At 39.0% G+C, this 15222-nt stretch overlaps 1 protein-coding gene across 4 annotated transcripts in view; it reads left to right on the forward strand.

The window, feature by feature from the left end:
• The first annotated feature begins 5018 nt into the window (after positions 1 to 5018).
• The window catches only part of LOC131194624 (eukaryotic translation elongation factor 1 epsilon-1-like), a 38672-nt gene continuing 28468 nt past the window's right edge, over positions 5019 to 15222 (forward strand). For 3 of the 4 annotated variants that reach the window (XR_009154247.1, XR_009154245.1, XR_009154246.1), the window contains exons 1-3: positions 5019 to 5177; positions 8172 to 8372; positions 10424 to 10519. Coding sequence is in view for 1 of the 4 variants with exons in the window: in XM_058175825.1 (XP_058031808.1) it covers positions 5070 to 5177; positions 8172 to 8372; positions 10424 to 10519; positions 11434 to 11571 (543 nt within the window). In the remaining 3 variants the exon portion in view is untranslated. Of the gene's footprint in view, positions 5178 to 8171; positions 8373 to 10423; positions 10520 to 11433; positions 12169 to 15222 lie in introns of those variants that run through there. The other variant, XM_058175825.1, reaches the window with a different exon arrangement.

A 15222-nucleotide genomic window follows, 5' to 3' on the forward strand; every position in this document is an offset into this window, starting at 1 on the left:
GCTGCACACTGCTGGCTCATATCTAAATGGTTATCCACTAGGACTCCAAGATCCCTCTCACAGGTACTACTATTGAGCAAGGTACCACATATACGGTACTGGTGCATTTTGTTTTTGGCCTAAATGTAGAACCTTACTTTTTCACTGTTGAATTTCATTTTGTTAGATAGCGCCCAATGTTCAAGTCTGTCAAGATCTTTCTGTAACTTGAGCCTATCTTCTGGAGTGTTGGCTATTCCTGCCAGCTTGGTGTCATCTGCAAATTTGATGAGTTCCCCATCTATCCCTCGTCCAAGTCATTGATGAAGATGTTGAAGAGTACTGGGCCTAAAACAGAGCCTTGGGGTACTCCACTGCATACTTCCTCCATGTGGATGTAGTTCCGTTGAGGACTACACGTTGAGTGCGGTTGGTCAGCCAATTACGAATCCATCTGGTGGTGGTGCTGTCTAACCCACATTTTCTACTTTATCTAGTAGTAGGTTATGGTCTACTTTATCAAATGCTTTACTGAAGTCCAAGTAAATTATATCAACAGCATTCCTCTGGTCTACTAATTTTGTCATTTTGTCAAAGAATGCGATAAGATTAGTCTGGCATGATCTGTTTTTGACAAACCCATGTTGGCTTTTGGTTATTACTTTGTTTGCTTCTAGGTGTTCGGTGATTCGTTGCTTGATTATCTTTTCCAGAATCTTCCCCGGTATTGAGGTCAGACTGATAGGTCTGTAGTTTCCTGGATCTGTTTTTTTTCCTTTTTTGAAGATGGGAACTACATCAGCTCTTTTCCAGTCCTCTGGCAGCTCCCCTGTGCTCCAGGATCTTTGAAAGATATAGTTCAGTGGTTCTGAGATCACGTCTGCCAGTTCCTTCAGAACCTTGGGGTGTAATCCATCCGGTCCTGGTGATTTGAACTCGTCTAGGGTAGACAGGTGTTCACTTACCATTTTCTTCCCTATTTTAACTTGTGTTTCTAATCTGTTTTTTGTAGTGCTGTTTTTGATAGGTTGGATCATTATCATTATAAATGATTATAAATAATTATCATCATTATAAATAATTGGTCTTGATTACATTAATATCCAATACATGTTTTAATAGTATCAAACGCAGGGGTGAAATCCAGCAGGTTCTGACAAGTTCTGGAGAACTGGTAGCAGAAATTTTGAGTAGTTCGGAGAACCGGCAAATACCACCTCTGGCTAGCCTCAGAGTGGAGTGGGAATGGGGATTTTGCAGTATCCTTCCCCTGAGAGGGGTGAGAACGGAGATTTTGGAGTATCCTTCCCCTGCCACACCCACCAAGCCACACCATGCCCATCAAGCCACGCTCACAGAACCCGTAGTAAAAAAAATTGGATTTCACCACTGATCAAAGGTACGTTTCAAAATACAGTGTTGTCTTTTTAGTAACATTCAAACTAAAAAGATGACATAAATTTCTAAATAAAATGTCAACAAATACATTTGTGTTCTAGAATAGGCTACTCATTGGCTTCAAATTTTGAGCAACCCTCCACCAAAATCCTTTCAGTAATCTATTCTTATCCTCCTTGCAGTTATCCAGCTGTTATCCTTCTGCATTTAAGGGCAGTCCTCATGACTTAGAAAGGGCTTTCTTCAAGACATTTTCTCTGCCTGAGATACTACAACTAGCATCCTCTATAGATAACCCTGAGCACCCATACGTATGGAGCCTACACACGGAAAAGTCGCATGTTTTAAGTCATGTACAAAATCCGATCACCTGAACCTTGTCCCTTTTTGCAAAAGAGGAAGTTGGAGCTTTTTTTAAAACAAAGCTGCAGTTACTTGACCAAGGCAGAAAAGCATGAGTTATTATTAATTTACTACTGCAATTAAAAATTAAAAACAATCCCAGAAACCAGTGACAATCAAATTCCTAGCCATTAATATTTCATGTCTTTGTTATAACAATGGTGTATTATATGAAGGTGATCTACTATACCAGGGCTCACCAACCTTGGTCCCTTTAAGACTTGTGGATTTCAACTCCCAGAGTCCCTCAGCCAGCAAAGCTGGCTGAGGAACTCTGGGAGTTGAAGTCTACAAGTCTTAAAGGGACCAAGGTTGGAGACCCCTGTACTATACCATATCACACCCTACTCAAAGACTTTCCTGAAGAATCAGGTCTTGATGACTTTCCACATTGCAACAGGTTGGTGGTTACCAGACCTTTAGTGGAGCAACTTCCAGGAAAAAGAGAAATTTGAGTAAATCCTAAATTTAAAAAAAAAAATTAAAAAAATTAATCTTGAGTATTTGCATTTTGTCCTTTAAAAATAAAGGTTTTACATTTAATTTATTTTTAATAAAGCATTATTTTCTTTGTCTTGTAAGATTGGTCTATTTTCCAAAGGAGGAAAGGGAATGCTATAGGACCAGAAAGTTATGCTATAGAATTTATTTCAATTTTTCTTTGCCAAAAAGGCAATGTAAGCTATGGGAGCTCTATTTTTCACATGCCAGAGTTATATAGAGGTAATTATCAGGAATATAGATTGTGGCAACATTCACTACCGAGCTACAGACCAAGGCAAATGGTAGTATTTGAGCATGTCAAATGTCACTACAATACTTTTAAGGAGAGTTGCTTTACCATATTACATTGAACTGCTTTTCTTACATTTGCCACATACTAAAATCACAGAATTGTTATTTAGAGATGCTTTTCCAGAATTTCCAATTGGGGAAATAGTAGCACTGTTTATGCACATCTCTCTAAGGATATCGTAATGCTAAGAGGAGTCTAAAATCTTAATTATTAAATAATCATAACAAAAAGAGATGAGGGTATCAGCTTCCTTAAAAACTAAAATTCAAACATCTTATTAGTTCAGGAGAGGACTTATCCTGATATATTTGTCCTTCAAGACTTTTTTCTTTTTTGCATGCAAACAACTTGGTGTCCTCTATTTATAATTAAAACTCCATTCCAAACAGAAAGGGCATGCAGACCTTTCTCATTATATTATTTAGCTTTGGCCTTAACTAGCTAAGGATACTGACATTTTTAAATTCTGCATTTTTACCTAGAAAACCTTAGGGATACTGGTTAAAAGGCATTATTGGGTATTTGATTACTTTTCTGGAAAAAAACAAAAAAAAACAAATTACTAGAATAAGGAGTGGGGAAATATTGACAATTACAAAGGGAAGATGCCCATCAATTTTCCAAGAAATACCATCAATAAGACAGTAACTGTATTATAAAAATCTTGTCTAGAAGTAACCAAAGCAACGAGAAAAACACTATGGTGCTCCTAAGAGGAATATGACACATTCAAATTCTTTGGCATGTGAAGCTCATTTTAACTGATCCCAAAATGACATCCATAAAGCTGTCAGGCTTCCTCCAAAGGACAGTCGTTCGCTTCATATTTCAAGCACCAAATTAATTGTTTCTGACATTTAACTTATAACCTAAGGAATTTTCTAGTTAAAACTTGACTATGATAACAGTAGATTAGAACTGGGTGCCTTTTGACAGAATAGATTTTTCAACTTCTTTTCACTGACAGTTCTTGACAAGGACTTTGTATATGTGTGTCCGTGTCTCAAGCATGCTTATAGATTACATACCTCTCAGCAAAGTACAACCACACCATCAGCCACCTCATCCATGCCTTCTTGACTTTGAACAGTTTCATACTATATTTGGAAGGGGAATAAACTGGATCAAGCATGAAGCGCCACCTACTGGAATAATCCAAAAAGTGGATTCTGGAAAACAGCTAAACAAGAAATAAATGAAAGAGAACAACCACTAATATTTTCAGTGGTGGGATTCAAATAATTTAACAACCGGTTCTCTGCCCTAATGATTACTTCCAACAACCAATTCACCAAACTGCTCAGAAAGTTAACAAGCGGTTCTCCTGAAGTGGTGCGAACTGGCTGAATCCCACCACTGAATATTTTACAATGAATTTACTACGATGAATTCACAGATTTAGGTAATTGAGAAAGATGGAAGTTGTATGGACCAGATTAGGGACAAAACCTCAGTGTTCTGCTTTGGAATCTTTAGAGGCACCAATTTTCTTTCAGCTTAAGACTGAACTCTTCGTGTCTTCACAAATTTCCTTATTTGCGTCTTCTCTCCCACCACCAATGAAGCCCCTTACAATTTGAGGGCATTTCTATGGAAATGTCTCCTTCAAACGCCAACTCAATCCCAACAATGATGGACTCTCCCACTGTAACAGTAACAGAGTTGGAAGGGACTTTGGAGGTCATCTAGTCCAACCCCCTGCTCACGCAGACGACCTGTACCAGGGATTGTGAAGCAATGTTGGTCAAAGCCCTGTTGAATCCTGAAAACTAATCGTAGTGGTTGTTGCTTTCTCAACTTCTTTAAAGTAGGGCAAGTTTTCAGGAACCACAATCCTCCTGGGAAATATTTCTTCCAGTTAGTGCTATAAAATCTGGGGGAAACCATTTCAAATTAAAACAAGAAAAGACCATCCCCAGGAAGGGGCTGCGCTTGTGGTGTGATGACACAACGCTGATTAACAGATTAACAGACTTGGAAGGGACCTTGCAGGTCATCTAGTCCAACCCACTGCCCAAGCAGGAGATCCTACATCTGCCACTATGTTGATGGAAGCCTTTGATTCTGGAAATAATTGTGCCGCCGTGCCAGCACAAAGCTTCTGAGCATGTTGGAATGCCCCAAAGATTTTGGAAACACAGTAAGATAGCTGGACAGGAGGAAAGTCCCTTGTTTTCCTTTGGCACGGAGCAAAGCCGGACGGCCCTTATCAAGTCCGAATCAGGCTGCTTGACAAAAACGATCCCCGCACGCGCGCTCCCCCTCCCCAACACGCGCGCCAAAGCCAACGTGGGGAGACAACGCCTCCGATTGGCCAATCTCACTCATCCCGCCCCTTCTTCCAAGGCAGCCCCGCCTACCGACGGCGAGAGAAGGTGGGAGGGGATATTCGGGGGGGCGGGACTTTAGGTGTGTCGTCATCCTCCAATCACCGCGGTATTTTGCGGAGAGTTTTAAAACGAGTTTTTCCCAGCCTCTTTCCTTGCTGCCGAAAATGGCGGCCGCGGTAGGCCCTGGTCTGGGCGTGGAGGAGCTGAGCTTGCTGGAGAAGTCGCTGGGCTTGAGGAAGGGCAACAAGTACAGCAGTCACGGCGAGCGGAAGGTGAAGTCCCTGGGGAAAGAGGCGGGAGGAGGGGACCCGGAGCCGGCGAAGGGTGGCGTCTGGCTCGCCCCTAAACCACGTTGCTGACATTTAAAGCATGTTAGTGGAAGTCTTGGGAGCCCCGAGCCGCGATTCCTTCGATAGTGAACGGAACTGGGTGTCGGTAACCTTTTCGCCCGGAGTCGCAGTGACGCATTGCGTTCGTTCATCAACCGTCGAGCTTTTTGCACAACGTGTAAATGGCAAAGCGTGGTGCTTGCGTTTATATGGTATATGCTCAGCGGGGTCCATATGGGAACGTTTTAACTTGCACCAGAAGAGTGCTATAAAGGGAAGCTTTTCATCACGGCAAAACCCCGATTCTTGGACAAGAGTCCTCTTGGTGCAATTTAAAACGCCCATTTAATCCTCCAAACTTCTGAAATGCTAGCAACTGTTAAAGTTACCGAAAAACATAAATGCTCTGCTGCCTTTAAAGCAAAGCATAAGTGCTCTTTTGCTTTGCTTTAAAAGCAAAAAGAGCATTTATGTTTTACGGTAACTTTAACAATTGCTAGCATTCCAGAGGTTTTTGATGGCTGAATCTGCATCCTACCTGCAACGGGCAGATTGAGAACCACTCGGATATTAACGTTGCAGCAAGGGAAGCTGTGCAATGCATTTCAAAAAGGTGCTGCAGCAAATGTGTTGAAGACCCTGCTTTAAAAACGGGTCCCCAACCTTGGCAACTTTAAGCCTGGTGGACTTCAACTCCCAGAATTCCCCAGCCAGCTTTGCTGGCTGGGGTATTCTGGGAGTTGAAGTCCTCCAGGCTTAAAGTTGCCAAGGTTGGAGACCCCTGCTTTAAAAGCAGCCCTTCATAAGCCTCTGCATTCTTTGAGAGCTGTCCCTGACAGCCATTACAATCACAGTAGAAGTACTGCCCTTTCAGATGCCTTCTGTGGCCCTAATTCTTACCATCTAAGAAAAATTGTGTGTTCTTCTCTCAGGTATGCTGGTTTATATATTTTTTTCTAGTGGAACATTTCAAACTTGCAGATAGTGTGAGATCAATGGGACAACCTGCTAAAGAAATGAACACAAAAAGCCACAGGTTACAAGTAGTCCTTGACTAACAACCACGATTGAGCCCAGAATTTTATGTTGCGAAGTGAGGAAATTTGTTGAGTTTTGCCCCATTTTGTGACTTTGCTTGCTACATTTGTTAATTTGTTTAATCACTGCAGTTGTTAAATTAGTAACACGGGTCTCAAGTGAAAATGGCTTCCCCATTGACTTTGTTTGTCAGAAGATTGCAAAAGATGATCACAGGACCCCAGGACACTGCGACCGTCGTAAATATGAACCAATTCTCAAGCATTCGAATATAAATTGCATGATCATGAGGATGCTGCAATGGTCAAAAGTGTGGAAAAATAGTCATACGTCATTTTTTTTCAGTGCCGTTGTAACTTTGAACGGTCACTAAATGAACTGTTGTAAGTAAAGGACTACCTGTACTTTAAAAAATAAATCACTCAGTTCAGCAGCAGAGAAGAAAAAGAAGTCTTGGAAAGGTGGCCACCTGCTCAAATTCTTGTGTGCAGAGGAGGGGATGCCATCCATCTTCTACCTGTTTGTTTACCTTTATGCCGTGATGGCGAACCTATTGCATGCGTGCCACAGGTGGCACACAGAGCCATCTCTTGAGGGTATGTGAGCCGTCACTCCAGCTCAGCTCCCCCCCCCTGCATGCACATGCCTCCCACCCGCCAGCTAATTTTTGGGTCTCTGCCACATATGCGCGGGGGGCAGGGCGCATGCGGGAGGATGGGGGCATGTGGATCGCAGCGATTGAGGCAGTTTCGGTCCCAGGAGGCTGCAGGGAAGCCTGCTAGGCCCAAAATGGGGCACGAGACAGGTTCATGTATGCACCGGGGGGGGGGGGGGCGCATTGCACACACATTACATTCTGGGTGCCGGCATGCACACACACGTTTTGCCTTTATGCAATTTCTGGAAAGAAGGGTTAGTACTTAAAGGGGCCTCTGTGGCTCAGACTGCTAATGCAGTCTGTTATTAACAGCAGCTGCTTGCAATTACTCCAGGTTCTAGTCCCACCAGGCCCAAGGTTGACTCAGCCTTCCATCCTTTATAAGGTAGGTAAAATGAGGACCCAGATTGTTGGGGGCAATAAGTTGACTTTGTATATAAATATACAAATAGGATGAAGACTATTGCTAACATAGTGTAAGCCGCCCTGAGTCTTTGGAGTAGGGCGGGATATAAATGCAAATTAAATAAATAAATAAATACAGAATTTAAATAAAAAACCTCAACTTGTGAGACCCAATAAGATACACTGGTTAAGATGCTGGACTATGAGCAGAATAGAATTGAATAGATATATTTTTTTTAATTGGCCAAATGTGATTGGACACACAAGGAATTTGTCTTGGTGCATATGCTCTCAGTGTAAATGAAAAGATTCAGGTTCTAGTCCTTCCATAGGCATAAAAACCAGCTGAGGAACCTGGGATAGTCATTTCCTCATAGCTTCTATCAATGCTAAGCTTTGTAACAAAAAAACTAAACTCTTTAGAATGCATTTGCTGTAAGAATGAGGTGACGACAGTGTAGAATAAGCAGACCCTGCAGCTAAGTGGGACAAATGTTAAGAACAACAACTCTAAAAGCATAACTTGGTATTGCTAAATGGATACCTATACAGTAAATTGAATCTATTCTTGTTGACACCTATCAAAGAATTGTGATTTACTTGGTAGGAATCAAAATTGAAAGTTAAAATTCCTTGGTGGGACAACTTGAATTTAATATATTGAGAAGCAAGCTGCCATCCTAGCTTTGTGAGCAATTTGAATTCTGTCATTTGTTTTTTTTAAATAATATTTGATCTTTTAAAAATAACATTTTTAATAAAATAAAATTTGCTAAACTGTGTTTCTAGTAGAACTTTAAATCTTGTTTCATTAAATCATTTTGAATTCTTTCTAGACTCCTGTGCTTCAGGAAAATAATGGCCCTAGTCTGACAGGCCTCACCAGTATAGCTATTCATTTAGTCAAACAAGCAAAGAAGGAACAGCTGCTTGGAATCACAGCCGAAGAAAAAGCAATAGTACAACAGTGGTTAGAATACAGAGTGGTGCAGATAGATAAACAGTCCACTAAAGAAGAAATCAGAACAAATCTGAAGGTAAGGATAATTAACACCGATTATTTTGGAATATTTCTGCACTAGTTTCAAGGGGTGCGATGACTCGGGTTAAAGATGCTGAACTTTTATCTGGAAAGTGACAGCCTGGGTTTGAGCCCTGAGCTCCTGTTACTTGCTCCTGTTACTTGTCCCAGCTCTGCTCACCTAGCAGTTCATAAGCATGCAAATGTGAGTAGATAAATAGGCACCACTTCAGTGGGCAGGTAACACCATGCACTTCAGTGTATAGTTGTCATGCTGGCCACATGACCATGGACAATGCTGGGTCCTTCAACTAAGAAAAATTCCCTGGAGATGGGCTCCAGCATGACTCAGAAAGCGCGGAAGACTGAATCTCTGGTCCCAGTGACTGACCCAGATTGGATCCTGCCACATTATCCTGGGACACGCAGATTTGCCTTCATTTGTGACAGTAATTTTATTTATTCATTCCCCATCTTACCATAGGGTTGCTTACAATGTAAAAAGATGAAACTATATAAATAAAATATTTCAATATAAAAAATAATAGCTAAAAGATGGGGAGGGAGGGAATAGGATAAATGGTGTGTGTGTGTGTGTGTGTGTGTGTGTGTGTGTGTGTGTGTGTTAGGCTCTGAAATTAATCTATCAACCACTTCCAATATGAAACCCCCAAACCAGCTGGGAGAACCAGGTCTTTAGGCTGTTGCAGAAAGTTGGACTGGACCTTACTCCGGCGAGACAAGATGCTCCAGAGGGCAGGCGCAAACCATCTGGAGTACCCTGGCCGATGGGGCCTGCAGAATGCCCCCTCTGTCGGCAGGGGTGGGGAGGGCAATCCCAGTGGTATTGTAGATAATCCAGACCCATGCCATGAAGGGCTTTAAAGGTGATTATCAACACCTTCAATGGTACTCGGAAGCAAACCAGCAGCTAGCGAAGCAATGGTATTACATGGACCACCCTTAGGGCCCCAATAATTGCCCACACCACTGCACAGGTTAAAGGTCAAACAAATCTTAAAAGTAAAAAAAAGCCCCCCCCCCGAAAAATTTTTTTGAAAATAAATATATACTTTTCTAAGCAATGCAACCCATTAAGAACAGAATACTTGATTTGTTTAATCAGACCAGAAATCTGTTTACTTCTTATAAATCCTAATAGTGGTGAAAACAAACTTTATGCAAATCATCAGGGAAAAAATCCGAAATCATATTTCTGAGTCAATAATGGCTGCTAATAATAGTTCACTAATAAAGGTAAAAGTTTCCCCTCTCAGTTGTATCTGATTCTAGGGGATGGTGCTCATCTCTTTCTCTCTAACTGTGTGTTCTTTGGGCTATTTTGTGCATGGTATTCATATGGTACCTGTGGTGTGTTGTTTCTTTCGGCTTTGCAGCACATTTTATTTCCCTTAATAGCTTCCTGCACAGCATTGAAAACTTCTTACTGCATAGCCCAGGGGTCTGCAACCCACGGCTCTGGAGCCGCATGTGGTTCTTTCATCCCTCTGCTGCAGCTCCCTGTCGCTCAAAATATGCATCACAGCTGCACATGATTTATTGAGCTTTTCAACCCATCTTTTTTTTTTCAGAGTTCAAAATGTTTTTGTTGCATGCAAAAATAAAAATGTGTTTTCTCTGAAGCAGGTCATGGATTCCATAAATGCAACACACTATAGTTTTTTTATACATAGCATAAAGGTAAAAAATGATATATCCAGCGTTATCTTCATTTTAAATGTCAAAAAGGTTCTGTGGCTCCCGGTGTTTTCTTTCCTGTGGGAAACGGGTTCAAATGGCTCTTTGAGTATTTAAGGTTGCCGACCCCTGGCGTAGCCTGTGCAGGAAGCTACCGGTATTAGGGGAAACAAAATGCTCATTTTTGCCTCTCAACTACTCACCTGCCAAGTCACTTTCTCACGTGTAAACTTTGGTACTGTCCCACCTTGAATAAATAGGCTTGGAAGACACATACTGAACCCCTCTGGTGGGTTGCCTGCAAGCATTTTGATTTGACAGGAAGAAATCTATAAATTGATAATGTTTGGTTTCTTCTGCTTCTTCTAGGACCTCAATTTATACTTTGAAGATAAAGTTTACATTACAGGAAACAATTTTACTTTAGCTGATATTTTATTATACTATGGACTGCACCAGATCATAGTGAGTACAAACTTATTACAGCAGAAAAATATATATCTTTGAAATCTCTTTTCTGTATGTATGGTACTTTAATTTGAAAATCCTGAATGCAGGTAGTCCTAGCTTAACTAGGATAATTGGGATTGGCAACTCCATCACTAAATGTCACAGTTATAAAGTGCAGTGTCATGTGGCCAGACAGACAGCGAGACCAATGCATGTAGTAGCATCCCTCAGTCATGTGATCACCATTTGCAACTTGCTGGCTTACCAATTGACAGCTTGTCAGAAATCAGCAAAAAAGGTTGCAGATGGTGACCATGTGGTCTAAGGACACTGCAACTGTTACAAGTTGAATTAATTGCAAATCACAAATTGCAGGTTATAAGTCCCCCTCATTCATCACTGTCGTAACTTCAAAGAGTTGCTGAATGAGTGGTAATTCAATAAGGGCTACCTATAAATAAATTGTCACACCTAGTACAGTGGAGGAAAATTGTCACATTCCTGACTAATTTTTTCATAATATGAATGAATTTTTATGTTTCAAACATTTAGCTTAGGATAGGAAAAAAGGCTAGAAACAAGGAATTGGAAGCAGGTAAAGGTTTTTATTAAGCTTTGAAAATGCTACTGCTTTTATAGTCTGCAGGGATAACAAAATATGCACAAAACATAGCACAGATCACTGAGTTTGGATCAATTGCAGGAATTTAAGGTAGGAGAGAAAACTTGAGTTTTTTTAGCAAAAAAAAAAAAAGCAAGAGCAAGCAAAGCAGTGAGTCATGAATTTATGAATACTGGTATGGGAAGAGAAATGGATCATGTGATAAAATGGCATGTAATTTTCTTATTTAGGAAGAAATATTTTTGAACTTGAAAAGAAATTTATCAACTGAAAATGTTTACAAATAGCTTTTTCTTCCATTCTTTAGGCTGACCTTACAGTGCAGGAAAAGGAGAAATACCTTAATGTATCTCGTTGGTTCAATCATATTCAGCACTATCCGGGTATCCGGCAGCATCTGTCTAGCATAGTTTTCATGAAAAACAGGCTCTACAATACACATTAAGCACTAAGTTAGGAATTCCAGAGAAATGAAAATAATTTTTGAAACCTTTAATGTGCAAGCATGGATTTTTGTCATTTCCATATGTGAAGCTGAACAGTTGGTACCTAAAGTAGTAAAGATGCATCTAGCAGCTATTTAGAAATATAGATACAATTAAAACAATAGTTTGGTCTATTTCAATCAAACAAAATGTCAATCGAACTTCTTCGATTAGAACATTACATCATACAGATCCATAGCTTAACTTGTATGGTATGAATGACAAAGACCTTAACTGCCATGATGTCACCTATGCTCATTGCCTCAATTGTAACATGCATAGTATGCTGTTGTATTTTTCTTTTATGGATAAGCACATTGGTTTTGTAAATATTATTATGAAAATTTTATTGTGCCAAGTATTTTGAAAGAAATCAGTGAAATATATGGGAAGCATATATTTAGTGTACAAATTATGTTAAATGTCATACTTAGATTATGTTTACTTTGAAAAAAATTCAAATTGTTACAAAATTGCAAAACCCAGAAGAGTATTTATTGAAAATAGGATAAAAAGCATTGTTTTATTTAAAATAAAATTCTCAGCCTCTCAAATGACCCAATGTGCTGTCGTTTTTAAACTTCTTAGAGTTCTATTATTTTTTTAAATTGTCCTCTTTTTTCTTTTACTTTATGTCTAGTATCCTTTGCAGATACGTAAATGAGAGACATTGGCAATTTAGGAAGATTCCTGGATGGTGTACTTTTTTTTTTAACTAACAGAGTTGGAAGTTAGAGTTTAACTAACAGAGTTAGAGTTCTTCTAGTCCAACCCCCTGCTTAGGCAGGAAACCCTGCACTTCAGACAAATGGTTATCCAATATCTTCTTAAAAACTTCCAGTGTTGGAGCATTCACAACTTCTGGAGGCAAGTTGTTTCACTGATTAATTGTTCTGTCAGGAAATTTCTCCTTAGTTCTAAGTTGCTTCTCTCCTTGATTAGTTTCCACCCATTGCTTGTCCTGCCTTCAGGTGCCTTGGAGAATAGTTTGGCTCCCTCTTCTTTGTGGCAGCCCCTGAGATATTGGAACACTGCTATCATATCTCCCCTAGTCCTACTTTTCATTAAAGTAGAAACACCCAGATCCTGCAACTGTTCTTCGTATGTTTTAGCCTCCAGTCCCTACTAATTACTGGCATTTATTTTTGTACACATTTCATTAGTTTATCCATCAACTAACCCTTGAATGGATTTTCTGGATACTCATCTAATATCCTCCATAACTGCTGCATTCAAATTCACGGAAGAGCTTTGTGTTATTTTCTCAAGTATCTGCCTCTGGGAAGTAACACTCTGCCATATGGTGTGATTAGACTGTATACAGTCTATTCAAGAGTAGAATAAAAAATATATCTGCAAATACACAGCGAGTTGTCACTCTTGCTGATTTAGCTTTTTTAGTGAGCCTCCTGACCATTATCAGGACAGCAAGATGATGCTGCAAAAGGATGAACGCAGCTTAAATTTGTTTTCCTTGATTTCATGTTTATTTTTAATATGCATAACCATACATCAGTATGAATATAATGTGGTCCATAAATAGAGTAGTGTCATACTTGAGAGAGACCAATACAACAAGGAGACATTTTTCCAGTATGATATACCAGTAAGTGCATACACCTTGCATTATTGTGGTGCCAACATATATATAAAAAGAATTTCGTCCATGCTATTTTCTTTTTCTTTTTTTGTTAAAGTACACAAATATATTAAGTTCTACTTCAGAAACAACATGGCTGTGAATTAGGGAATAAAAAAGATGGATACCATTTACTTTTTTTAAAAAAGTATTTTTTTATACTTTTTAAAATAGTCACAAAAAAGAAATTGGGAAAAAAAAACCGGAAAGATATTTTTCAAAAAGCATACATTGTCACAGGAAAAACGCTTTTAAAAAGTGAAAAAATAATGGAAAAAGAAAGAAATAATCTATCATTTTAATGGTAAATACAATTCTATACATTTAAGTAATGCAATTATTGAAGTACAGTACATATATCTACTACATTTATATTTTTAACATTGTATTTTGAATAAATGAATTCCATATTTTATTACATTTGCCCATACAAAATCTACAACCATAGGCAATCCACAATCTGATCCTTAAATCCATTGAATGAAACGGACCATACATTTTATCTTTGCTGCAAAACAGCATCAATCTTTTCACACTAATCAGGGGAAGGAGAATCCATGTTCATTGTCTAGTAGTCAAATTCCAAATACTAGATATATAGTTCAAAAGAATATTATTTGAAATTTTTTTTTTGCAGAATTACATTTATATAATCTACTTTCTCCCAAAAATCAATAAAAGTGATATTTAGAATGTATTGAACTCTGTTATTTTTTTATGGAAAAAGACTGCCCAAAAGGATTTTATTGGCAATGTAATAAGGATAATGCTTCTTTAATATACATGTTTTTATAATGTGGATGCCGTTTTTTCCCTTTAATGTATCATCAACTGAGACTTTGCAGTTTTTCTAATTGGAAGATGTCGTTTATCTAGGGTGCCATGGCTTACTATTTTGTTCGATTTTAATCTTTGTACAACCACCCAGAGTCACAGTTGTGAGATAGGCCCCAAAATAAATGACTTAAATTTTTGCAATTTGCATAGTTAACCTATTTCCAAGTATATAATTCCTTGACACAGAAGCAGGAGGTCTGAGAATCAACAGATGTCTAGACTAATTGATAAACATTTAGTACATTTAAACATTTGTTTGAGCAATCTACTGTATTTTGAGCAGAATATAGATCCTAGTCTATTATCAGAGCTTTGGAAAATTTGCAGACCTGCAAAGATATTTTATTCCCATGATCAAAAGGGATTTTTTCCCCACCCTGTGGTAGAGCAGACAATTACAGTAAGGAAAACTGAGAAGTTTATTACTATGTCTTTCACAGAGATATAATGGAAAGGACTAGACCCAAGTTCTTTGTGAGCTCAACACTAGAAACAAGTCATACATTTTGAACTAGCATAGGCTTAGGCGACATTCTGTTCTTTATTTCTAAGCCTGTATCTCTTCTTCAAAATTTCACACCAGCACCGCTTGGCTTTAGAAAATTAAATAAAAAATAATAAACCACACAATGCTGAAAAATCCCCTATGTTATGATGGTGCAAAATGCAAGCATCTTGGTTTTTCTCTCCTGCAGTTACAAAACTTTGATTTTTCCATTTCTGCATACATTGTGATGAATTTAAAATGCTATGGATTTAGCATAATACAGAAGGATATCAAACTTAAAGAGTACATTTGAATTTGCAGTAGCAATTACAGGTAGTCCTCAACTTACAGCAATTCATTATTGTCTGTTCAAAGTTACAACAGCACTGAAAAAGTGACTTACGACTGGTTTTCACAGCTATGACCTTTGCAGTATCCCCATAGTCACGTGATCAAAATTCAGATGTTTGGTAACTGGTTCATATTTATGACAATTGCTGTGTCCTAGGGTCATGTTATCCCCCTTCTGACAAGCAAAGTCAATGGGGAAATCAAATTCACTTCACAGCCAGGTTACTAACTTATTAACTGCAGTTATTCACTTAACCACGGAGGCAAGAAAGGTCATAAAATGGGGCAAAACTCACT

This window comes from Ahaetulla prasina, chromosome 3 (assembly GCF_028640845.1).
Source record: "Ahaetulla prasina isolate Xishuangbanna chromosome 3, ASM2864084v1, whole genome shotgun sequence".
NCBI lineage: Eukaryota > Metazoa > Chordata > Lepidosauria > Squamata > Colubridae > Ahaetulla > Ahaetulla prasina.